The 26,309-nt window shown below is 37.9% G+C and overlaps 1 protein-coding gene across 2 annotated transcripts in view; it reads right to left on the reverse strand.

The window, feature by feature from the left end:
* The window catches only part of LOC119771294 (SLIT-ROBO Rho GTPase-activating protein 1-like), a 60,647-nt gene extending 52,868 nt beyond the window's left edge, over positions 1–7,779 (reverse strand). For both annotated transcript variants that reach the window (XM_038267155.1, XM_038267154.1), the window contains exon 1: positions 7,321–7,779. In XM_038267155.1, the coding sequence (XP_038123083.1) occupies positions 7,321–7,387 (67 nt within the window). In that variant the 5' untranslated portion in view covers positions 7,388–7,779. The remainder of the gene's footprint in view (positions 1–7,320) is intronic.
* Between the last annotated feature and the right edge of the window lie 18,530 nt (positions 7,780–26,309).

Below are 26,309 nucleotides of genomic sequence, written 5' to 3' on the forward strand. Positions count from 1 at the left end.
GGTTTCACTCGCAGATCAGTCTGGAGACTCTCCGTTGAAGAAAATTTGGAGCCGTTCACCAAACGAACGTCCAATCAGCGTTGGCTTTGAGGCGGGTTGAGGTGTGACGCAACGAGAAGCGCGACAGTTCAGTCTAAAGAACATGGCGGCTTCAGCCGATGAAACTAGCGTTAGCGTGGCTATCGAGCAAGTTTTATGCGAATTACAGAGTATTTCTTCACTGAAAGAAGAGCAAAACACGGCTCTGGAGGCTTTTCTCAGAGGAAAAGATGTTTTTGCTCTTCTCCCGACTGTTTTCAGCAAGAGTTTGATCTATCAATTGGCTCCTCTTCATCGTTGCTCTGTTAGTACGTCATGTGTTTCATTGATCTGATTGATTTATTTGGCCCGTCTATCACCAACATAGGCCAATCAGCTAACCAGTATTTTCGCCCCTTCCCAAAATTACTTCAACGGAAGATTTCCAGATCTGGCGGAGTCAGGTTAAAAATATCGGATCGGGACTCGAAATCGGATCGGATTTGAGTTTAAAAGATCGAGTTTGGATCGGAGGCTTAAAATCGGGTAGCCCCTCCTACTGACCTGTTGGATTCTATAACATCTCAGGAAGCAAAAAATAACTTTACAATAATTCTTACCAACAACATTATATATCGTATCTATAAATTGATCCTTATGTAAACAAACGACAGACTGGGTCTAAAAATAAATACTTATATTATTTAGATCAGCTCAAATATACTAAAACTCTCCAAAATGGACTATAATTCATGGTTGAAACTGATTATTCAGGAGGTTAAACATTTTAAGGTTAAAATGTGGAATTAAACTTGGAGAGAAAAGTTTGGCAATAATTACGCCAGTATAGTGATTAGACATGGAGTTAGATTATTATTACACATTCTGCAAGTTTTGTTACCTGCAGCAGGTGGTAGAGGAGAAACTATTTCTCTACCATCGATAAAAGACTTTAAACCAGATAAATATGTCGAGATAAAAATAAGAATGTCTTGCAATCTTTTAACCAATAACAGTACATGGTTAATTAAATAAAAACAGGCAATCAGACATTCATTATTATAGGATCTTTAATAATTACGGTAATGAAACATCGTCTTATTTTTTGCTTTGACTGATTTTACTCAGACCAATAAAGATTATTCTGTGTTTTTAGATTTTTAATATATGCTTACAGCTAATTAATAACTAAAGGACAAACTTTTTACATTTAAGTGATTTACATTCTGCCTAATTTAATATGTAAATATCTTCACAGAATGAAAACATTTAAGAACTGAAATAAAGAAGTTTGACTATCAGTAGAAATAATCTGAATTACTGTACAGTTCTTTAAAAGGTTAAATCAATTAAATCCGAACTAGAAGCTAAAGCTAAACCAACAACAAAAACCATCAAACTCTTTGTGTTTAATTCTCTTTAACCCTCCTCTGTTAAATATTCAGCCAATATTTGAAAATGGAAAATAAAGAACCCAGTTAGACAGGAGCTATATTATTATGTCCACTTTAAAAATTTAAACAGATTTCATTATAAGACCAACAAATCTAACTGGTTATTCTCTTATCTGTTGCTATTTTTGGTGTCAAAATAAAATCTTATTATTATAATTATATATTTTCGCTTGAAACAAAAGATGATCCAGTTTATCTCGTCTAATTTCTCTGGACCAATTTCCATCTTTAAGATCTGATTTCAAGGCGCTAAATTTGGCCAAAATCAGATAATTTCCTGAAACAAGATTAGAGGATAATTGTTTCCTTTTATAAGCTTCTTAAACTGGCAGCTTATCAACTTTCTATATTGCTTTTTTTAAATAAATAGCTGAGATACAGTAACCTGGTTGATAAATCTGTGAAAACCAGAATAATTTCTATTATAAATCAGAATAAAGGCATCGATGCTTTCAATACATTTCCTTCCTTGTTGTTTATAAATTTAGTCTAATAGGAAACAGCAAAACCAGCTTGAATGAACGGAGTTCTTTCCAGCCAAGTATTAGAATACCACCCCTCCCCCACCTGTTGCTTTGAAAAGAAGGTCGGCTGAAAGGAGGGTGCTGCACTTTCCTATTTGTTTCTACATTTTTTAATGTTCTCTGTCTATAAAATAAAATAAAAAATGCCTCTTAAGCAAGCATTGTTAGGTTAGCTAAAAATAATGATTAGATAACCAGCATTTTTTTTAAAGAGCAGATTGGCAAAATGTTCTATTATATAAATTAAAAGATGCTAATATTACTATATAATATTATGTGTATAATAATAATAATCATTATTAATTAATGAGTAGCAATATACTGCAATCTAGTAGAGCTAAACTAGAGATAAACTAGAGATCATACATACACTCACCAGCCACTTAATTAGGTACACCTGGCCAACTGCTCGTTAACACCTAATTTCTAAGCAGCCAATCACATGGCGGCAACTCAGTGCATTTAGGCATGTAGACATGGTCAAGACAATCTCCTGCAGTTCAAACCGAGCATCAGTATGGGGAAGAAAGGTGATTTGAGTGACTTTGAACGTGGCATGATTGTTGGTGCCAGAAGGGCTGGTCTGAGTATTTCAGAAACTGCTGATCTACTGGGATTTTCACGCACAACCATCTCTAGGGTTTACAGAGAATGGTCTGAAAAAGAAAAAACATCCAGTGAGCGGCAGTTCTGTGGGCGGAAATGCCTTGTTGATGCCAGAGGTCAGAGGAGAATGGCCAGACTGGTTGGAGCTGATAGAAGGGCAACAGTGACTCAAATAACCACCCGTTACAACCAAGGTGGGCAGAAGAGCATCTCTGAACGCACAGTACGTGGAACTTTGAGGCAGATGGGCTACAGCAGCAGAAGACCACACCGGGTGCCACTCCTTTCAGCTAAGAACAGGAAACTGAGGCTACAATTTGCACAAGCTCATGGAAATTGGACAATAGAAGATTGGAAAAACATTGCCTGGTCTGATGAGTCTCGATTTCTGCTGCGACATTCGGATGGTAGGGTCAGAATTTGGCGTCTACAACATGAAAGCATGGATCCATCCTGCCTTGTATCAACGGTTCAGGCTGGTGGTGGTGGTGTCATGGTGTGGGGAATATTTTCTTGGCACTCTTTGGGCCCCTTGGTACCAATTGAGCATCGTTGCAACGCCACAGCCTACCTGAGTATTGTTGCTGACCATGTCCATCCCTTTATGACCACAATGTACCCAACTTCTGATGGCTACTTTCAGCAGGATAATGCGCCATGTCATAAAGCTGGAATCATCTCAGACTGGTTTCTTGAACATGACAATGAGTTCACTGTACTCAAATGGCCTCCACAGTCACCAGATCTCAATCCAATAGAGCATCTTTGGGATGTGGTGGAACGGGAGATTCGCATCATGGATGTGCAGCCGACAAATCTGCGGCAACTGTGTGATGCCATCATGTCAATATGAACCAAACTCCCTGAGGAATACTTCCAGCACCTTGTTGAATCTATGCCACCAAGGATTGAGGCAGTTCTGAAGGCAAAAGGGGGTCCAACCCGTTACTAGCATGGGGTACCTAATAAAGTGGCCGGTGAGTGTATTTCTTTATTAATTATGTGTTATTACCATGGAAACAAGATTTTTTACTTAACCTTATCATTATAACATTATACCCGCCCCTGCCTTATACACATATTTAGAAAAATAATGAATATTGTATTCAGAAAGGTTCAGTAGCAGAAATATAAACTACTATAGCAGATATGTTGGGTTCTGAGGATTATAGTCCAAACAGATTAATTAGCGCTGCTAACAATTATTTGCCTCCTTTAGAGATTCCCTCTTTTATTTCGCTTTAGTCGACATAAATATCAGTGAAAGATCAGAGCAAAGACTAAATACTGTTTTTAAGCGAAGTTTTTTTCTCTCTACTGCGACCTTACTTGTTGCATTGTGCGATCTGTGAGCCTGCTTCGTGCTGCGGGTGAGGTACGATTTGATGCTTCGTGCTGCGGGTGAGGTACGATTTGGTGATTGCTAGGTTTAGAAATTACTTCACCGTTTTCTGATTCAACTAGAAGGAGATTTTTTTTTTCCAGACATGACCCAAATGGTTTGGATCTCTTTACCTTAAATACATTAAATTATTAGAGAACTTTTAGTGTTACGCAATTAATCTTTGTCTGATATAGGCCTGAAACAATTAATCAGATTAAATTTAGTCTAATGTAGTAATTGATTAATTGTTAACTGGAGTATAGAGACTCTAAAACAAGCCTTTAGCTGACATAGCGACATACTTAGAGAAGTAATTTTGAAAAAAAATATATAAACATTTTGCATTAAAAAAATAATAATAATTCCGTCTGTCAGTCTCCTCTATCCAGAACGTCTCAAGTGGAAAAGTTTTAGCTTCACTTGGTTTAATTTTGTATAAAATCTTTATCTTTAAGGAACCTTTCACTATCCAATTAATTATCAAATAACTGAAAAAATAATCAACGGATTAATAAATTAGCAAGATAATCGTGAGTTGAAGCCCTAATCTGATATTAACGTAGGAAGATCTGAATGAACCAAAACAAGAGCAGAGGAGAAGGGAGGGGTGTGCTGGTTCAGAGAACTATAGTCGATACCGAACCACAATAAAGAGGTGGAGAAGGAAGCGATCGGCCTTAGTCTGCTTCAACAAACTCACTGATAACACGAGACACGGCCACACGCCACCTATCTGGCGTCGTAGAGGTCTGGGTGAGGGATATTCTGATGCTATCAGAGAGCCTGACACGTAGGTTGGTGCACTACATCTATCCACAGAGTCTGGTTCTTCTTCATCCATGATTTCCATACAAAACCTGGACTTTTATCGTTCTAAATAGTTTGAACCAACAGATCTTAAAGTGTTCTGAATGTATCTCTCTTTGATTTGCTGTTTTTGTCTTTTAATCTTTCAGAAATTCAATTCAGTTTATTTCTATAGCGCCAATTCACAACACATTTCATCTCAAGGCACTTTCCAGTTCAACCAGATCATACAGTCAGATTGATTCAAAGTTTTCCATCAAAGGAAAACCAGCTGATTGCTTCAAATAATTGACTTAAATGCTAATCCTCACACCAAGCATGGTTGTAGAGACAGTGGAGAGGAAAAACTCCCTTTTAACAGGAAGAAACCTCCAGCAGAACCCATACCACCAAAACAGATTAATCCCAAGTTAAACATTCTGATTCCCATCAGAAACATCTATTGCCATAGATCAGTCTGGAAAAGCCTACAAAGCCATGAAGAAATGTTGCAGAACTGGCCATCCTACCAAGATTACTCCAAGAGGGCACTAATGCACCATCCAAGACGACATCTATCACTCTGGAGGCCTCACTAAAGGTCAGAGGTCACGATTTAAAGAGAGACTGAACAGCTGACTCAGACCAACACATCTAACTTCAGGACTACAGTTCCGGACATAAGCAGAACTTTCTGGAAGGTGTGGGTTAAGTTACATCTAGTGGAAAACTAGCAGCCTTTTAGAAGATCATCTGAGTGATGGTGCTGATGGTGGTGGAGTGACTGGGTGGAGCGGACAGCTTTAGGGTTCAGGACCTGGAAGGCTCAGTGGAAGCATGAACTTTGCCCTCCAGCAGAATATTCTGAAGGACAGTGATCCAAAAACAGAAGCAATTCCTCCTCTGAGGAAACTAAATGGATGCTTGGAGTGGCCTAGTCAAAGTACTTATGCTGGAAAATCCTCCAATGAGTTTAAAGAACAGACTGGGTCAAAGTTCTCACTCCCAGACTTCTCCACCAACTGTCGGCTGTTGCTGCCAAAAAGTTAGTCTTCCAGTGAATAGGAGCTCCAGGTTGGTACAGAAAGCTGTGTTCTAACATAAAGGAAGTCGTCTGCATTTCTATTAACTCTGACATGGAGGTATTTTTGATTAAATTAAACTTTAAAGTGTGTAGAAAGCGGAAACACTGAAGCTGTGTCAGGGTCTGGAAAGCTTCTCACAGGTGACTGAAATCTAGTGGAAAAAAGTAAATGTCTGACAGACCTAGAAGCTCTTAGGAACTACTGATGGTGACCTTTTTAAGGTCTGTGTCAAGGTCTGTCCGACGCGAAGTAGAAATGAGAAGAAATGAAGAGCAGACAGAGACCTGACTAATCGCCGTCATGCAGACGCAAGCAGAAAATAAAGGATCTGCTGCAGGAAAGCGAGGAAAGCACCACATCCCATCGCCCTTTCCTCTCATTTTCCTCCTTTTCTTCTCACCACATCTTCATTTGCATTTTCTCATTAGAGTGATCCTCATCTCCATCATCCAGACCGTGGAGGTGTCACAGCCCCCCCCATCGGACAGGAGCATGCTCAGAACCTCCCCAAGCAGAGCTTTATCAAGCTCACCAATATGTATTGTCAGCACTGTGCATAATCACCCCCTCTACCTTTCCAGCAGGCTCACCTCACCTCCCCTGTGAGGGAGCGGCGGCCACCCCCTGTGTATACATTACACACCACCTTCTGCATCCACCAATCAGGAGCTGGAGCAGGGAGGCAGACTTGGAAAGCACATAGTTACAGCAGCGGATCCATACATTTGGATCTCAGCAGGAGGCAACAGGAGCCAGAGGACCAGTAGGACCGGGAGGCGGCGACTCGGCCCAGGCGGTCATTATAATGCAGGGCATCCCCCAGTGTGCTTTGGCAGAAGGCCAGAGCAAATGCCTCTAAAAGACAGCAACACACACCTCAAGATAGTCTCAATTAAGCATAATCACTCAGGCAAAGTCGATTCTTTTGTGCTGGACATAGAAAAGGGATAAAACTGGTGGAGGATGATGGGAGACGGGATGATGTGAGGAGTCGTGTGGAGCTGAGGGGCTGTTTCAAGGTGTTAAAGGTTGGACATTTTGACATTCACCCCACAGGAACACTGGGAGCATCATTCCTCTGGTGCATGTGGTGGAAATGAAAGGTCATCCAGCAGGACTGTCTCTGGGGGCCACACACTGTTTTACATGAACATGTCTGCAGGTGAAATTCCCAGCTAAGACATCTCAGGCTGATGGGGAAATAACTCACACACACAGACACATGCATGCATGCATGTATGCAACCACAGACATCCAAGCATACACACCTCTTCATCATCCTCCTCCTCCTTCCCTGAGGCGCCATGCAGCACTCAGGATGAACCCACAAATCCTGACGTCTCACTGAGGTGTCAGCCTCCGTGGAAAATCACACCCTGCACGCATGCATGTGCTGGAGAGCTGCAGCCAGGTGCATGCACAGGTGGAGACATGCATCCAACAATTAAAGTGAATGACCTCACCTTTCACTTGGCTCTCGTATTCTGCCAGGATTTCTTTGTCCTTCTTGCTTTTGTTTGAGTTTGACATCTCGTCCTGTTGGAGGTGACCGATCGGCAGGTAGGTTGGTTGGTAGAAAATTTCAAAACACACAAAAAAAGCTGCAGAAAAAAAGAATTATGTCCTTCTGTCTGCACAGCCCGAGGCGTCCTCACCCGCACACATGCTCCTCACATCCATCCAGTGCCGCAACCGCACAGCCAGTAGTGGCCCCGCATCTCCACGCTGAGGAGGAGCAGCGGCGGGGGGAGGAGGAGGAGGGTGGAAGAGGAGAAACAGACACGTGCACACACAGGCGCGCGCTCACGCAGAGTTCTCAGTTTGATGCTATCTTCACCCCGCCGTCACCTTTCTACCAGGCACTTAGAAAAGCAGTCAGGGTGAAACAGAATGAATGAAACGCCGGTGAGGAGATGGGTGTGTCGGCGCCGAGGGCGGGGTTAGAGGCGTGACTGACAGCCGCAGTGGCCAATTAGTCAAAGCGCAGTGTGGACACTTTATTTTTCATTCAATTCAGTTATTTGATCTTTTTGTGTTAAATGCTTCTTATGCATTTGTTATTGTTTTAAATCTTTTAAATTAATTTTTTTTTTTGCATAAGATGGAAAGAACGCTGCTTTCTATAAAAGCAGATTCATCTGATTTCCACATATGACTAAATCAAAGTAAAGATCAGCACCACACAGCGTGCATTACAAACGGTCCAGGCTGCATCGTTTCATCAGGTCACAAAACCTTGTGTTTGTCTCCATCTTGTGGTCAAAGTTGGTATTGAGACTCTTAAAATTGTAAATTCGACATAAATAAATACATGATTGAAGGATCTTATTCTTCACTTCATCTCATCAAAAATTTAAGCAAAAATTCAGATGTTAATCTAAACACTTTAAACCCACTCTAAGCTTATTTTTCATTTATTATTAGATGTTATTTTTGCTCACTTTTATTTTTACAAACAGCTCCAGCTCTGTCCCATTTGGGGGAAGTGTGTCGGTAAGCTTTGGTTTTCATGTCTAGTCACGGATTCTCTGTTGGATTCAGGTTTGGGCTTTCTTATGGAAATCCTCCCATGTTTGGCATCATCATCCTTCTAGAAAGCGAAGCTTCACCTCAGCGCCAAGTCTTCTGCACCTCTAAATGTTTCCTGTCCTGCAGAAGAAATCCATACATGTTGCTTCTACTGTGTTTCTCTGTGGGGATGGTGTCTTGATTTCAGTTTTCTATCAGACATCATTCTGACTGTTCAGGGTTGGGTTTATCTTCACGGTTTGTTACAAATTATGTTCAAGAATTTGTGTTTTTCTTTCCTAGATGACTGAAAAAAGGACTATTTTCAGGCGTGAAGACCTAAAAAAACTAAGTGTTAAATACCAGGATAATAATCTAAGTGAGTTCAGAAAACCAAGGTTGTTATAATCTGTAATAAGGGAGATGTCAGTAATTATTCCTTTAGGTTCCACTGGTGAAAGCTCTGCTAACCTTTGGGTTTTTGTAAGAAATGTTAGGAAAAGTTTGCTTCCAAGTTTGAGGCTCAGTGTTATATTTACAAATTAATGCTCAAAAGACAAAAAAAACATTTTGTCTCTACAAAAAAAAAAAGCATCTTATTTGTTTCTCATTTAGTGGACTTATAAAAACTTGAAGTCTCAGTGAGGCGGAGATGCAGCAATGGTTTGAGCAGCAGCAGCTGGAAACTCGCTGAAACAAAAGGGTTAAATAAATGTGACAGTTTCCACATTAAGAGGCAATAAGCTCTAAATAAAAAATAATAAAAAAGTCTCATTCTTTAGTGAGGAGCTTAAGGCTCGTAGTTTATTCATTATATTTTCTCAGTCCCACAACTTTCATATAAATTGGAAAAAAAAAAATCATGATTCTAAGTTATGATAACAGCATTAAAACCAGAACTTCTATTATCAAGTTGAAATACTAAACAAAAAATGTTGTCTTAAAATATGGAGTACTGATAGCTTTTATATGTATATATATATATATATATATATATATATATATATATATATATATATATATATATATATATATATATATATATATATATATAATTTATTATATAAATATATAAATGACATCAAGTTCAGTCAGATTTGGCTGCTTTTCAAACCTGCAGCTGTTATTTCATTCTTTAGACGATTTTTCTGCTTAGAGTCGGGTAAATTAGAAATGTTTTTATTAGAGCTGCTGGTTTATGTTTTCTTTATCTTTTTGTTGTTATGCAGCTTCCTCAGAAGTGGAGGATGTGTTCCTCCTTCCCTAAGTCCTGGACGAGGAAGAAGACATTTGACTCTCCCAGATCTACTGGGAAATAAAGGTGCTTCAAAACATATTAATTAACCTTTCCAGAAAATATTTTATAATACATTTAACAATTTTTGTTCATTAATCACGAATGATACAAAATCCTGTGCAGGATTTGTGTGTTTTATTCCAGTAAAGAAAGCTTTAAACTCTCTTAGTGCAGGGGTCAGCTACCCAAACTGTTCAAAGAGCCATATTGGACCAAAAAAACAAAATGAAAATCTGAAGCTGCAAAAATTTAAAAGTCTTCTTTAAGCCTCGGATGGCAACACGGGCTCTTAGCCCACTATAAAAAAGGACTACGTGGGCTTAAATATATAAGCATTCATGATTAAATGTTTATCCCTGAGCAGCATGAGGTGACGGAAGAGATGTGAACGCTCTCAATTTGAGGAAATGATAGAAACAGGATAAAGGAATCTTTCTATGGTGGACGTGTTTCTGTTGGGAGGAGTTGATGAACCAAGCAGGAAGTGACATCATCAGAGCAGAGCTCTCTAACCCTGGAATCCCACATCCTCTGTCAACAGCGTTCCTTGTTATTTTTATTTTAAAGCTTTGGGAAAAAATGGAAGAAAGTTTCCATCCCTGCATCAGAGCATCACAGCAAAAAATAGAAATCTAAATAAGTAATCTTTGCTCAAATTAAGTGTATTCTTTCTTGAATCGAGGAGGTAAATGAGACACTTTGCCAATGCAAGACAATTTACATTTAAAATAAGAAAAAAAACAATTGCTTTGTCTTATTTCAAGTGTATATTATCTAATTATCTTATTTCAGGAGTAAAAATACTGATTCCATTGGCAGATCATCTTATTTACCTGCTCAAATTAGGCATAAATACACTTAATTTAAGACATTTTTTATTTATTTCTAGATGTTTTTTGCAGTGCATGTTGGATCTATGAAAGATTTTCTATGTTTGCAACCAAACTAGCAGCAGTAGTGGAGTTTGGAGATGCAATCTACTTTTTAAATCTATCTTTGCTCTCCTCTAAATTTTGCAATCACACTTTTTCTCTCCTCCCAGCTTGGTGGTTGGCTGCATATTTAGCCTTCCCTGGAAATGCCTTTCGTAATGAATATTTTTATTATTTCACAACTTCTCATTCCAAAGCAAATATGCAGGCGATCGTTCCTCATTGGTAATGAAAGCAAATTATTCGCTCCATTCTTCTTTGAATCCTCTGTTCTCATCAGATATCTTCCTTTTTTTCCCTTTGGGATCCATGGTCCGAGACACGCCCACCTCTTTGTTTACAACAGCCACCTGCCAGGCACCGCGCCGCGCTGCAGGTTATGACCACTGATCCCTACGGCTATGATGCAAAGCAATTTATTTTGCGGCAATTTCAAAATAAATCACCACCAATTTATTAGTTTTAGGTATAATTAATGATCCATTGATTATTCCTTGCTGATGAGACTTTTCCTTTAAACAGAATTTGAGCAGATTCTATTTCAACCCTGTGGTGTGACATGCAAACTCCACCCCCTCCATATTTCACGCTCTCAACGCCGTTGTTGATGTACTAAGTCATGACGTAAGTCAGGCTCTCAAAACTTTCGGCAGACAAGAAATAAAGAGAGAATAGGGGTGCGTTTGAATTAATGGGCTGCGTCCTCCGAAGGCCAGATTTGAGGGCTGATGATGTCATAGCAGGAAGTCTAGTTGGATTCCAAGACTCCTCGTTATTCGGCATACAAATGCGTCCTTCTTTTTGCCCGATTTGTAGGATATCCTACGTAACCTTGGGTCTCCCAGGATTCATTGCGAGTCCAATCAAGGTGGCTGCTCCCTGCTCAGAGGAAAAAGGTACTTAAAGGTACCAAACAGTGGTGAATATTAGAAGTTTAGTTCAATATAATCAAAGTATGTGAATAGTTCCATCTGAGATGAATGAAAATAGTTATTTTGATGGTTATTGAGTCAGATATGTGGTGGTAATGTTTGATCTATCTAAAAGTTTTATCTGTTACTGTGTAAATGGGTTTGGCTGTAATTTAAGGACAGATTCTAATAGATCTGCAGGATGGGGACTATAAACCTGATGGGATTTAAATTTTTTATTGCTGTTTTGCACAATTTGTTTAACTAAGTATTTTTTTGTTGTTGAATATTACAGATTTTGCATATATATTTTTTATGCATACATTGTTTAGATTTACTTATATATTTCTACCCCTTTTATAGAATAGAATAGAATAGAATAGAATAGAATAGAATAGAATAGAATAGAATAGAATAGAAAATCCCTTTATTGTCCCACAAGGTGGAAATTCTGGGTTGCAAAAAGATTATTGAGAAAAATGGTCACATAAATGTGGACCTTAGAAAAATGTATAAGAATAACAATAGTGAACAGTTAAAATATAAACATTAAAATAATGTAAAGTTTTTTTTTAACAACATCAAACTTTGCACCTGGAGAATAAATCACCAATATGCAGCTATGGTCATTTTTACAGTAATGTTGAAAATAGCAGCAACATCAGAGATGTGCAGAATGACAGCAGCAGGTTATTTAACTAAGGTTTCTATCATTACATTTTCTTTTATTTGTTCATGCTCCCAGTGGTTGGAACCTTTATTCCACTCTGGATTCTCATCATTCTTTGTTCACTTTACAATAAAAAAAATTAAACAGAAAAAATTTAGAAAAGTTTGATATTCTTTCTTTTCCTGCTGTGTGTTAACTGTCACGGTTGCTAAGCGACGGAGCGTATGGATGGTGAAAGCTGCGGAAGGCTGGACCTGTTTGAATCCACAGCCAGAACTCTTCCTGGCTCCTTATTTTCAAGGACTTCGAAGGATCCAGTCCGGGAAGGATCGGCATCCTTGGAATACGCAGCCCATGATTTTGAACGCAGCTTATATCTCAACGATTTCTGTATAGAAGCAAAAAAGATGATCAGAACTAAATTCATTTCATAACTGCTACCTCCAGAAATTAAAGAAATTCAATTTAAACTTATGACTAACAAATTTTTAAGACAAAAACTCTCTGAAAACTATGATTTCTGTAAAGTTGAATGTTAAAGTCTTTTTTTATTGCACTTTAGTTTAAAGCTTTTGGCTTTTTTATTTTTTATTTTGTGGATCCAGTCTAAAGGAATTCAGTTACCTAACTTTACCCTAAAATAAGTGTTATTTGATATAGTAAGGAAAATTGGAGGTAATGAAGTTGGTGTTAATATTTTAGTTTTATTAGTAAAATTTTAATTACACAAATGCCGTTTCTTCTAATTTAAACCATTTATATCCCATTGGAAAAATGAGACAAAATCTGTAGAATCTGAAAGAACCAAAAATGCTGCTTATTTTCTTTTTTTTTTTGAGTACATTTAATCTGCTGCTTTATTATTATAATAATATTAATTTTAATATTGTTCCCTCTCCTTTTATCTTTGGTTTTCTGCTATACTGAGACACCCTTTATACACTTTCTGTGAATGCTGTTTATGCAGCTCTGTACTGATCCCTGATGTTCATTGGTTAAAATAAGTAAAAGAAAAAAAAAAGAAATAGCAACCCTGCTACCTAGATATAAACCATGAAGATAAAAACAACATAATTAGAGTTCATGGCATCCGAACTGGTTTAGAGTCCTTCAGTAAAAATCTTCCAATTTTCTTTTATTCAGAAATAAAATAGTTTTTACTTTGTCTTCATTTTAATTAAATTTTACCGAATTGCTTTTAATATGATTGTAGCAGCTAAAATAAATGGGGATGGGCCCTGAAATGATTCCAAACATGTTTCTTTCTGAATATGTATGTCTGATTGGCCACAAGATGGCAGCAGAGGGTTGAGCATCTTCTCAGAGAAACCTGCTGAAGCTCTTAATCCCTTTGAGAGTGAAACTGTGTGCAGCAGCTGAGAGTGAGCAGATAAATAAACCCACCATGACTGAGCTGGAGTTAGACGCTGATCAGTGAAACTGAGAACATGAGGAGGTAAATCTGCAATAGCTTCTCAAAAAGTCTCTCCTTGGACATGGATTTTATGCACCTAAGCCAGGGGTAACCAATTAGAAACCAGCAGGATCCAATAAAGAAAATAATCAACCATTAAAGGTCCGGAGACATTTTTAATGACAATCTGTTACTATAAACAGAATTTAACACTGAAATAAAATGAGTTCTTTATGCCTCCATGTTATACATTGAATTTTTAAATAAAAAAAGTTTAATAAATAGAAATTTTTTCCATTTTTAAATCTATAGTGTTTTTTTAAGTAGAGAACAGCAATAATTCAGTTTGTTATGTAGATAATTTCCTGATTCCCATATTTTCTCAAACCCCTGAACTGATGGTTTGTTATTTTCTGTCTTTTTTCTGTCTTAATGTTGGCAGTGGGCTTTAGGCTGCCCTGCAAGGCTTTAAACCTGGGTTTAACCGGAGACTAAGCCATTCTCAAGCACATATCAAGGTGCTCATTTTGAGTAGCAAAAAGTAGCAGCAGTCTGTTCAGGGTTGGTTTTATCTTCATAGCATCATATTAAAGGTTTTATGACTTTTATTCATTTATCTTTTAATTACTTTATTTTTAAGAATTTTAGGGTTATTTCCCCATCATGTGACAATAAAGGGATTCTCTATTCTGTTATTTGTTTCTTTTTTATTTGTATTTTTTCTCAGTTTCCTTTTTTTAAAATATATATATTTAGTAGCCGTTAATGAGACAAGATAAATAAAAGCTAATTGATCATGTTTTTTTCAGGGGATTGCTTCTCCAGATCAACCCTCTGTCTCCACTTCAGTGAAATCTCTTCTTTAAACGCTGAACTCTTCCTGCAATCAACAGCCTCATTCTGCGAGGACCAACAGATATCATCTGCTGCCTAAGTAAGGTAATAACATATGGAATGTAATTTGTGTCCTGCAGCTATACATAGCCTGGATTTCCGTTAGGAACCAGAGACCTAATGGTTCTGTTTGTTCTACGGCTTCCTGTTGTTCAGCTTTCTTATCTGTTCTGGGCAGGAAAAAAAAAAAAAAAGATCCCTGTGAGTCTGGGATTCAAGGCCTTTAAATGTGTAGGACACAACTTCACAAGGACGCAAAGAGTTAACCAAACATTCAGCCCCTCTCACTACCTCCAGCTTCAAAAAGCTGGCATAGAAATCCCCGTTTCTGAAGATGGTACGGTCCAGAGAGCAGCAGAGATGCTAAGCTGTGCACTGCATGTCAGCCTGCTGAAAGAAGATTTAAATGTTTTGCTTTTTTTTAACTGGAAATGAAAAATTCAGCCATTTGGACATTTTTCTGCCCTTAAAAGCCCAGACAGTGGCGGTTCTAGACCAAATGTACCAGGGGGCCACGAGGGGGCCAACGTGTTTTCATGGGGGCCCAGAAAAGCATGAAATAAAAAAACAGGCCAAGGGATTCACACATATTAAGAGAGCTGCATGAAGTGAAATTTCTATTCAGTTACGTTTAATTAAAATTATATGTCTTAATATATCAATATACATTCATAATTTAGGAATTTTACTTTTACTTTTTACTTAATTTAAGTTAAAATTACTGATCTAGAATTAGAACTCAAGAAAAACTCATAAATTCAGCTGTAAAATGTTTTTTATTTGTTTAAAAAAAATCATTTAGCAGATGAAAACTGGGATCCTCTCTCAATACCACTGAAGCTATCAACTTATTGTTTTTAAATAATTAGTAAAACAGAATTTGTAAAGAAAAATCATGAAGTAGATCCAAAGGAGCTATCAGTAACCATGTCTGTTCCAGCGCAGATCATCATTAGAATTTCCTTGAGTGTTACGTCTTCAGTCGAGGGGCCATAATAGGGGCCAGGAGATGATCTACAGGGGCACTGGCCCCCGTTTGCCCCTGTCTAGAACCGCCCATGAGCCCAGATATTTGGGCATGTTTGGGAACACCAGAATGTCAACCAGCAGCTAAATGTTTCAGCAGCCGTTAAACTACTGATCGCTGATAGGTTATGATTTAATGCAGGTCTCTGTTCTGCACCTAAACCTACACTGGAAAAAATCAAAATCTAGATAAGTCATTTTTTTCTTAAAATAAGTGCATTTGCTCTTGGATTGAGGTAGTAAAAGAGAAATCTTGCAAGTGGAACAAGACAATTTACACTTAGAATAAGAAAACACAATAGCATTGTTTAATTTCAAGTGCATATTATCTAATTATCTTATTTATCAGAGTAAAACTACTCATTCCATTGGCAAACTATCTCATTTACCTACTCAAGTTAAGGGGAAATACACTTAATTTAAGACATTTTTACTTATTTCTGGATCGTTTTTCCAGTGTAATCATTGTTAGTTATTAGTTCAGGCTTGTTTTGAAGCTCTATTGAATACAATGGCGCTTTATTTCTATAGCACCGTTCACAAACTGGTAGACTTTACAGGACAATATGGAAATAAAACGAAGAAGAGAAATATATACATTAGATGTTAAATGAGCTGGAGATTTATTGAAATAAAAAAAAAAGTTATTTTCTAGCCTTTTCTCAAGTTTATCTACAGGTTGAGCCAACTGAAAATGCCCGGCTTTAGCGGGTCGACCCTAGCCTGACGTAGTCCTACTCGATTCTAGTCAGAATGAGTCTGATGCTGCTCCATAGAGCTGTGATTATGGGGCGTGTTTCGAACAAACCAGGAAAAAAAATGCCTCTGCACTCAATTGGATAGACCTACAACCAATAAGAGCAACGGAGTGCGTGACGTATGTTAAGCCACGCATAGTTGGTGTCAACAAAAATCAAAGCGTGCAGCACGCCTAGAATAAGAAGATGAGCCTTGATGGCGTTTCTCTGTTCCTCTTTTAAAATTAATTTGCTGTCGATATCTTCTAGAACAGGCCTAATAGCAGAGTCTACTCACCTCACCTCTCCAGTGGCAGCCATTGTTGTTGTCACCCAAGCGCGCTTTGTGACGTGGTTGATTACGTTACTGTTGGTCATCTGTCCATCATCGTATAAAGCCCGCCCTGAAAATTTGATTGGCCCGCCAGATATTGTGCTAGCATACTCGCGCTACTACTGAGCAATGCCAGACCGAACTTCCCGACCTCAAACGTTGTGGGCGGGACTAAGTTCGGAATGGCACCCAGGCAAGGTCAACCCAGCTCTGGTGTTCACACAGCATGCCGCTCGGAGCAATCAGGTGATTTTTAACGCAGGTCGCTTGCTGAGGCGTTTGTGAGCTGTTCCCACTGCCACTAAAAGCCCATTGTTCCCGGGTTTAAACGGGCTTTTCAGTCGGTTGTAAAGGGGTTTAACACTGAGCTTCTCTGTGATTTGAAAATTGGGTTTTAGTTAAATTGCGATTATATTGCAAAGGCAATTAGTTGCCCAGCTCTGATCAACAATGTTTCACACTTTACAGACTAAAATCTGATGTAAAACAAAATATTCTGATATAATCAGGGGTGGAAAGTAATGAATTACATTTACTCAAGTTACTGTAATTGAGTACTTGTTATGAGTAATTTGTAATTTTCTGAGTAGTTTTTGAATATGTAATTTTTACTTTTACTGGAGTAAATTTTAACCTTAGTAGTTTTACTTTGCTACATTTAAAACCCCCTCACGTTACTGAGTAAAAAAATAAATAAATTAAATTTAATGTGGCCCTGCCTTGCATTTAGCTGCACTTCGCAAGATGGCAGTTGCTAATCACAACGTAGGGAGTATGGATGAGGAAAGGCCTGAAGAGGAAACATATTCTGGAGACGAAAGCCAGAAAAACCCTTTTTCCATAGTTGGAAGGATTATTTGTTTTCAAATGCACAAAAAGAAAACAATGTGATAATGCAGTGCAACATGTGCCTGCCCTGCAAAACGGAGCTTTAAAACATCAACATCCAATTTATGAAAACATGTAGCAGGTATGTTAGCGCTTGTGTTTTTGTCTCCGACATCCCAAACGGTTTATTTATTATTTATTTATAAGCGAGCTCTTGGCTTGTTAGCAGTTGCTTAGTATTAGCTAGTTCAGAGTATCAAAAGTTTGATTGAGCTGGGAACTCCTTCCCAAACATTAAGAAGCTGTCTCAGAAACTCAGCACAGGCCTTCCAGCCTCAGCTGCCTGTGAGGCTTTTTAGTTCAGCCGGGTTGCTCTTCACAGCAAAGAGAGCAAAACTTACAGCAAAAAACTTTGAAAATCATTTGCTGCTGAAGTTGAACAAGAGCTTTACTGGTATAAAGTTGTAGATTTGGGGCAGTTTTGTGGGTATTTTGAAGTTAGATCCTGTGAGAATTTTCTTTTAAATTGTTGGATCCTGTGAGAATTTTGTTTTATTGTGAACAGTGGGATCATGTGGCATTTTAGTTTGATTTCTGGTATCTATTTTATCTATTTGTGTGCATCTTCAATACTTTAAAATGTAGTGTTGTCTTTTGGACAGTAGGATTGAAAATAGTTTGCACTTTATGGTTCAGGTAGTGACTGCCCTTGTGCTGTGAGGAAGTATGTTCTTTAGCCCAGCTGATCGTTTCCACTGAAATACGCCTTGAAATCCATTAAAACACCTTGTGCTCAAATCCATTCATGACTCATCCTTTTTTTGCATTAAACAACTCAAAGTAACTAGGTAACTTTTACTCAAATTACATTTTAAATGAAGTAATTTTGTACTTTTACTTGAGTAAATTTTGAGATGGGTAATTTTACTTTTACTAGTAGAGTAGAATTTGGGCAAAGTAAAGATATTTTTACTCAATTACAATTTTTTAGCACTCTTTCCACCTCTGGATATAATTCATGTTCCTGGTGCTGATCTGGACTCTGGCTTTTGGATGAAGTACGGCTTCCTTATTGAGTTTCTTTTTGTAGAGAAAACACTGTTGGATTAATCTAACCTATAACATTTCTTTTATATGTGCTTTGGTCAAACCATATTATAAGAAGAAGGACAAACCTCCTGACTTTATTAACTACAATCAACTCCTGCTGGATTTGACCAACATGACGAAACTGTGATCAGAGCGCCATCTTCAGAGATGGGAAGTAACGAAGTACAAATACTTCGTTACTGTACTCATGTAGATTTTTCTGATATTTTTACTTTACTTTACTACTTATTTTTATGGCGACTTTTTACTTCTACTCCTTACATTTTTACACAAATATCTGTAGGGATGCAGGATATTGGGACTTTGGCCGATATCCGATATGCCGATATTTTAAAACTCATGTAGCCGATAACCGATATCGATACCGATGTTAAAGCTGGACAAAAATAAGTAGTCATTGAAAATAGCAGTTTTGTTATCCATTTCTGACACTTTGAAAAATAATATACTCAAATATATTTTCAGATGCTGATATCAAATAGATTTTTAAAAACGCGGTATCGATCTATTTTACTTTCAAAATTTCGTGAAATTTCATCGTTCTGTTACAAACTCTCGTGATATTTTGCAAATTCTTGTGAGATTTTGTTAGTAAAATAGATCGATACCGCGTCAATATATCAACATATAAAAATATGGCAACATTTGGTGAATTTTCGGGGGATTTCGTAGCATAACGATGACATATAGCAATATTTCATTAGTAAAAGAGATTGATATGGTGTTTTTAAATGGCAATATATCAGCATATGAAGATATTGGGATATTTTAATGGATCAATATTTTTTCCCTCGTCTTTAGAAGTTTTTAAGTCTGTAAAAAAGAAGTTTTTGAGGAAGAAGAAGTAGTATTTTTTTTTTTTAGACTTTAGAAACTCAGAAGCTGATCAAATATCGGGTTAAATATTGGTGGGGTGGCCGATGTCCGATATTCAGTTTTAAGGCCGATACCGATAGGGGGACGATTATATCGTGCATCCCTAAATATCTGTACTTTCTACTCCTTACATTTTAAAAAATTGTCTCGTTACTTTAGTTTTGAATCATTTCAATGGAGTTACCGTTATTATTTTTCACGTCATCAATACCAAATTCAATCTAATTGGATGGGAATCTACGTTGCATTTGACGCACCACTACAAGATGAATCGACAGATTCGGCGGTATTCATTGGCGGCAAATCATTGCAGCTTGGTGGCGGTGGCGTTAGCATAGTAGCATGGACGACGAGATGATTGAAAATGAACACAACGGAGATCTAGTCCTATTGGCAGACATCCATTTAAAATGTAGGCAACGGCATGAAAAAAGTGGTTTCTACTTTTACTTTTATACTTTAAGTAAATTTACAAGCCTGTACTTTGTTACTTTTACTTGAGTAAAGAAGTTTAATCAGTACTTCCACTTTTACCAGAGTATTTTTTAACACAACTATCTGTACTTTTACTCAAGTACGGAAAGTGAGTACTTTTGCCATCTCTGTCCATCTTTCTCACACTCGTTTTCTGTCCTGTTTGAAAGGAGTAAATTTGTTCTTTCAATGTATTTAGGATCAATACTTCCTGGTAACCAAAGGTTTTTCAGATGTAAATCCATATCCTCTTCTTTTATGAATATCTGAGGATAAAGTTGAAATGGGGTTTCTGCCGTGTTATTTGAAAGGAGGCTTTGCTCCGTTTTTTTTTTTTGCCAGTATAAAACAGGACAGTAAATCCTTCAGTAAGTTCAATCTCAGGAAATCCTGGTGATAAAGAGGTGATAGTCGGTTTCTCTAACCAAAAGATGACAGAAAAAACTTATTTATTCATCAAATGGACCAACAGACGTTTAAATGGACTAAAACAATTACAAACATATAAAGTAGAAACATTTATTTTTTATTTGTCATATTTGTACTTTTACAGCAAAGGAAAATGATTAAAACATGCATGATATAATGTCACCGTATATAAAAGTGTTTTAAGGGTCTCAGGCATCTTTAATAGTTGTTTCCATTTAATTTGTGGTTTTTAATTTGGTGCCTTTGAAGTAAAGTTAAAATCTGAAGCTTCTAGACTTCCGTTAGATTTCTTGTTGCTGTGATTTGCTTACTCTTATTATAGGTTTACTTTTCCATTAAATTAATTTTATTTTTTCCCACAATGCGTTTAGAAATTGGTTTTCTAATGAAAATGAAAAAGAGAGATCATATCTCTCCTATCCTGGCTTCTCTTCATTGGCTTCCTGTTAAATCCAGAATAGAATTTAAAATCCTCCTTCTCACATATAAAGCCTTAAATGGCCAAGCTCCATCTTATATCAGAGATCTGATTGTTCCTTATGTTCCTAACAGAGCACTTCGCTCTCAATCTGCAGGTTTACTAGTGGTTCCTAGAATTTCTAAAAGTAGAATGGGAGGCAGATCTTTTAGTTCTCAGGCTCCTCTCCTGTGGAACCAACTACCAGTTTTAGTCCGTGAGGCAGACACCCTGTCTACTTTTAAGGCTAGGCTTAAAACTTTCCTTTTTTGATAAAGCTTCTAGTTAGAGTGACTCAGGTTATCCTGAGCTATCTCTATAGTTCTGCTGCTATAGGCTTAGACTGCTGGAGGACATAGGGACCCCGTTTTCACTCCGTTCTTCAGTGTAGTCCTGTTTCTCTGACTGTGACTAACTGGATGTGCTCTCTTCATCCTCTGACATGGGAGCTGGCTCGGAGCTCGTCTGCCTGGCTGTGTGTTTCCTGGACGGGGCCGCCTGTGGAGCTGGTTGACAGTTGCCTTTTGTATCTATGCTTCTTTTTCTATGTCTGCTTCTGTCTCCTTGAACCCCAGTGGGCCTCAGCAGATGGCCGCTCACACTGAGCCTGGTTCTGCTGGAGTTTTCTTCCTGTTCAAAGGGAGTTTTTCCTCTCCACTGTCGCTACAAGCATGCTTAGTGTGAGGGATTGCTGAAGAGTCAAAGTTGAGTTTTCCTTAGATAAACAACTTTGAACCAATCTGACTGGATGATCTGGTTGAATTGTCTCTATAAAGTTGTGAATTGGCGCCATAAGTTTTGTGACAATATTGAGTTCCAGAGAAAAATAAAGGGACAAAATAAAGTTTTAGTCTCTGTCAGTAGTTTGGTGATTCAGCCTCTTTGTTTTTTGTGGATTTTGTTTCTTTGGTGCTTTATTTGTTTTTTCAGTGGCAGGCTTTTAGTTTCTACGTATTTTAAGTCTGACTTCAGCCCATTTCTCTTATTTTCGTTCCAGCTGCATCTGTGAGTCGTATTTGTCTGTCCGTCATTTTGTTTTCCCTCCTTTCTTTCATTCCCTTTAAAAGCCGTTCCACATCCCTCCATTGTTGTGTAATTTGCCAGTGTCACTTTTTTTCACAGCTTTGGCCCATTTGTTTCCAAGTGAAGCGCTTCCAACAGCTTGTCCACATTTTGCAGCTCCAAGATGAACAAAAAAACAAAAAGAAAATCCAGCAGGAGACGTAGCATTGGTGGCAGAAACTCAGCAGCTGAGGGTTCGATTCAGACGTCCTTACATCAAGCTTCAGAAGTCTGCGACAGAAATCCATTTATCTGCAATTTATGATGGAACGATGAAACAATGAGAGATGTGTTTGAAAAGTAGTTGGAGCAAAGTAGCTCATAATGTCAGATTTGGAAAGTTTATCTTAACCTCTGGTTTCTTTTAGCCTCTAACCTTAAAAACAGCTGAGGAGACCACAGCAGCGACGCTGTGTGTAGCTTTATTGCTATGTGATGATAAACGGCTCTAATTGAACAGTTAGACAGGAAACCTCCAGCAACGAGGCTCCTGACTGATGAGATAATATCCCACCCACGCACACAGAAGCACTCTGGCTGCCTTGAACTCCTGTTCCTCCTGTTTCGATGCGTTTTGTCTGCTAGAGGATGCGTCTCTCGCCGAAGGCTGAATCCAGAGCAGAGCTCTGATAATCTCACCGCTGCAGCGGCCATGATGGATAATACAGATGATTAACAGATATACTGTTCTTTGCTAAAGTCCCTCTGAGAAGTAAAACTTTTTGGGATATTTTTTAAATGTGCCTGACGATGATTAGTTGAAGTTTGTTTTCAGGCTTTTAGTGAAATCTAGAAGTAAAACGCATAGATTCATTACACACATACAATCAGTGTTGGGCACGTTACTTTGAAAAAGTAATTAGTTATAGTTACTAGTTACTTCTCACAAAAAAGTAACGGAGTTAGTAACTGAGTTACTCCACAATAAAAGTAACTAGTTAGTAATAAAAGTAACTATTGCGTTACTTTTGTGAGTGTCTGAAATCCTGTGTTTGGTTTGTTATAGATACTGCAACATGTAGCTATATCCATCATCCATCATCCATCCATCATACATCCATCCATCCATCCATCCATTCATCCATCCATCCATCCATCCATCCATCCATCCATCCATCCATCCATCCATCCATCCATCCATCCATCCATTCATCCATCCATCCATTCATCCATCCATCCATCCATCCATCATCCATCCATCCATCATACATCCATCCATCCATCCATCCATTCATCCATCCATCCATCCATCCATCCATCCATCCATCCATCCATCCATCCATCCATCCATCCATCCATCCATCCATCCATCCATCCATCCATCCATCCATCCATCCATCGTCCGTCCGTCCGTCCGTCCGTCCGTCCGTCCGTCCTTCCGTCCATCCATCCATCCATCCATATTTCTCCCTTTCTCCATATAGGCTAAAGATCCTTCTCGCTCTCCATAGTTCTCCTGTGGTGTGAGCACAGGGCGACTTGCGCGCCTTTAGCTAGCATGCGCGTTTCCTGTCGCTAGCGCGGTGAATTGTCACCGCGCTGTGCGGAGATGCAGGGGAAACCGTATCTGATGGTGAAACGCAGCTCAACGTAACACCAGTATTTCCATCTGGAAAACGCTGTTTTGCTGCTGGAGTCCTCCTCACTCTCCACCCTCCCCTCTCTCATGACGCGCGCACGAGTCCTATCATGAAAAAAGGTTCATTGTGCGACCTGAGTAACGTGCAGTAACGGGGTGTCGGCAATTGTAACTGCGTTATAGTTACAGTAAGAGTAATAATTTTGATTACTAGTTACTAAAAAAAGGTAGCGCCGTTACTTTCAATGCCGTTACTCCCATCACTGCGTACAATAGGATTAATTTTTCCCCCTGTTGATTTAAGTGATTATGGCCTATAGCTATGAAAACCCAACATATACTTTCTCAGAACTTTAAAAAAACAATGAGACCAATAGAAAAAAAGGATTTCTTATATCGTAATGCTTTAATGGCTATAACCGAAGTCATGAACAAGGGTGAAAATCCACATGCTGGATTAGGCCTGCGACTAAGGATTATTTTGCAAATCGATTAATTTTGTTGATTCTTTTTTTTTTTTTTCAATTAATGGATTAATAATTGGATAGCAAAAGGTTCCTTAAACAAGATTTTTTAAATCAAATTAAACCAGGTGAAACTAAAACTTTTCCAGTTGAGGAGGATACAGCAGATTGACAGATGAAAAATGTTTTTGTTTTTTTTATCTTAAATGCAAAATGTTTCTATATCTTTTTACAGTCTTGGTATAATTCCTGCTCTAAGTTTGTCACTCTTTAGCTAAAAGTATGTTTTACAGTCTCTATACTCCAACGATTAATCGATTACTAAATTATTGGATGATTATTTCAATAATCGATTAATCTGATTAATTGTTTCTACATTGGATTAAACTTACAGTTCAAACAGCTGCATCCAAGATAAATTCTGTATGTTGGGAAAACTGAATTTAAGAAAAAAGCGTCTCTAAAAAATGTTCAATTGTAGAAAGTTTGGTAGAAACTTTGATCTGACCTAGTTTTTGTTAAAATCCCTCATAGAGGATGTTTTTAGGTTCATAGCCTTACTAGCCGTGTTTGCATTCTACTAAAATTCACATTTTAAGAGAACCTTTGAAAGTAAAGAAAATAAATAAACTGGATATGTGAATTTGAAGCGACTTAACCAAACACTGCAAAGACGTCCTACTATTGGGCCTACGAGGATTATAAATGAGGGTCTGGACGACTGGTTGAAGAAAAATAGCATAGATTAAAAGAATGTTTAAGATGTGGTCCTTTTGAGGAATTAACCATTCTTTATTTAATGATTAAACTCCCAGTTCTATTTAAAGTTAAGATAAAATAAAAGTCATTCGAATTCACCGAGAATTTCTTTCAAAAATTTAATAAAATCTTAAACAATTAAATACAATTTTAATTCCTGTATTGTAATTTTTTAGATTTTCTAAAAAAGGTTCTGTGCTTATTTTGACTTCATAGAGATTTTAAATTTTAAAAAGTAACACCTTAGTCACTTTGCTTAATAACTAGTTTCTTTAATTAAGCACAAACTTTCAGCGAGAAGTAACTAGAAAATAATTAATTTCTTTTTTCAATAACGCTGAAAGTTTGCACACTGGTGGAACAAACTTTGTCTTTTAGGATTTATCATAACTTACAGGAAATAGTCCAGGTTCTGAAACAGCAAAGTGGAGCCGATCCACCATAATGTTCATTTTCTTCAGCGTTAGTTTTAAAGCAAAAGTAATCAATCAAGGAGTAATCAATGGATTATTATTTATACCTAAAACGTATAATTTTGTGGTGATTTAATGAATTTAGCATTGATCTGTAAAAAAATAGAAATAATAATTTTCGTCACGATGACTGAGTCTGGGGGCGTCCATTTTAGCCCAAATATAGTAGCCCCTCCCTCCTGCCATCTTCCAGCAGTGACGTCACGGTGCTGTAAGCCTAGCGCCATTCTCCCACCTTTCCAAGCTAAATCAATGGGAACTACTAGACACATCTGCAATCAACAACAATTATTGAAGATTTCCAGAGGACTTCACCATTGAAATTCACCAGAGCTATAGTGAAACTGACAATGCCCACGTGCATGGCAGCTGGATGCTGGAATACATCGGGTAAAAGTGGAAAAAAAAGAGTTATTCCACCTTTCTGATTCCTGATCCTCCACGGACGGGTTGGTCGTTGGATCGCCAACTTGAAGAGGGAGGATTTGCCATCGAACTTCTGGCCAGAGAAAAAACCCGTAATATGTAGCCAACATTTGGAAGAAGAATGTTTTCAAGATGACTTGGATAATAGCGCGTTGTGACAAACACCAGATACAGCACTGGGACTTGATCAACAGCCGATACCGCACCGTGACAATGTCACTAACCAGTAGGTGGCAGTAGTGTTCTTTGACAAACATGGATGCCTCCAGTAAAGCACATTCACATGAAAATTACTCTGAATTAAAAACACTGATCATTTATTGAACAGGATGTAAGTTTCAGAAGTTTTTATTCTTATTGTGACCGTAGTTTTCCTTTAAAGCTGATTCAAAGTGAAGCACACCTTTGTCTCATCATTTCACACGGTATTTTCTAAAAACTGGAAGTTTTCAATCCTCCATTTTTGTCCAGCCTATTTCCCCTCTGAATTAGATCAAAGTCTTCACAACTGTTTTTATTTCCCTTTTCAATGACTCTGATTTCTTATCTTTTCAATTTCTTACTACTTCATGTTGTCAGATAGGTGCTAATGAAGTTATGTAATGATCCTTGCTTGATGTGGTTAAACTAAACTTTTCCATCAGCAATTAATTTATTGTTTTTCTTATCGTGTGTAAACATTAACAGCAGCTGAAGCTCCAAACTTACCTGAAGCAGGATGGATGTTCAAAGCTGCTACTGAACCTCCTTTGGGTCGATTTCATGCTGCTACTCAGTAGATTTTTATATTTA

The sequence above is a fragment of the Cyprinodon tularosa genome, unplaced genomic scaffold, assembly GCF_016077235.1.
Source record: "Cyprinodon tularosa strain WSP-4 unplaced genomic scaffold, ASM1607723v1 ctg663, whole genome shotgun sequence".
Lineage (NCBI taxonomy): Eukaryota > Metazoa > Chordata > Actinopteri > Cyprinodontiformes > Cyprinodontidae > Cyprinodon > Cyprinodon tularosa.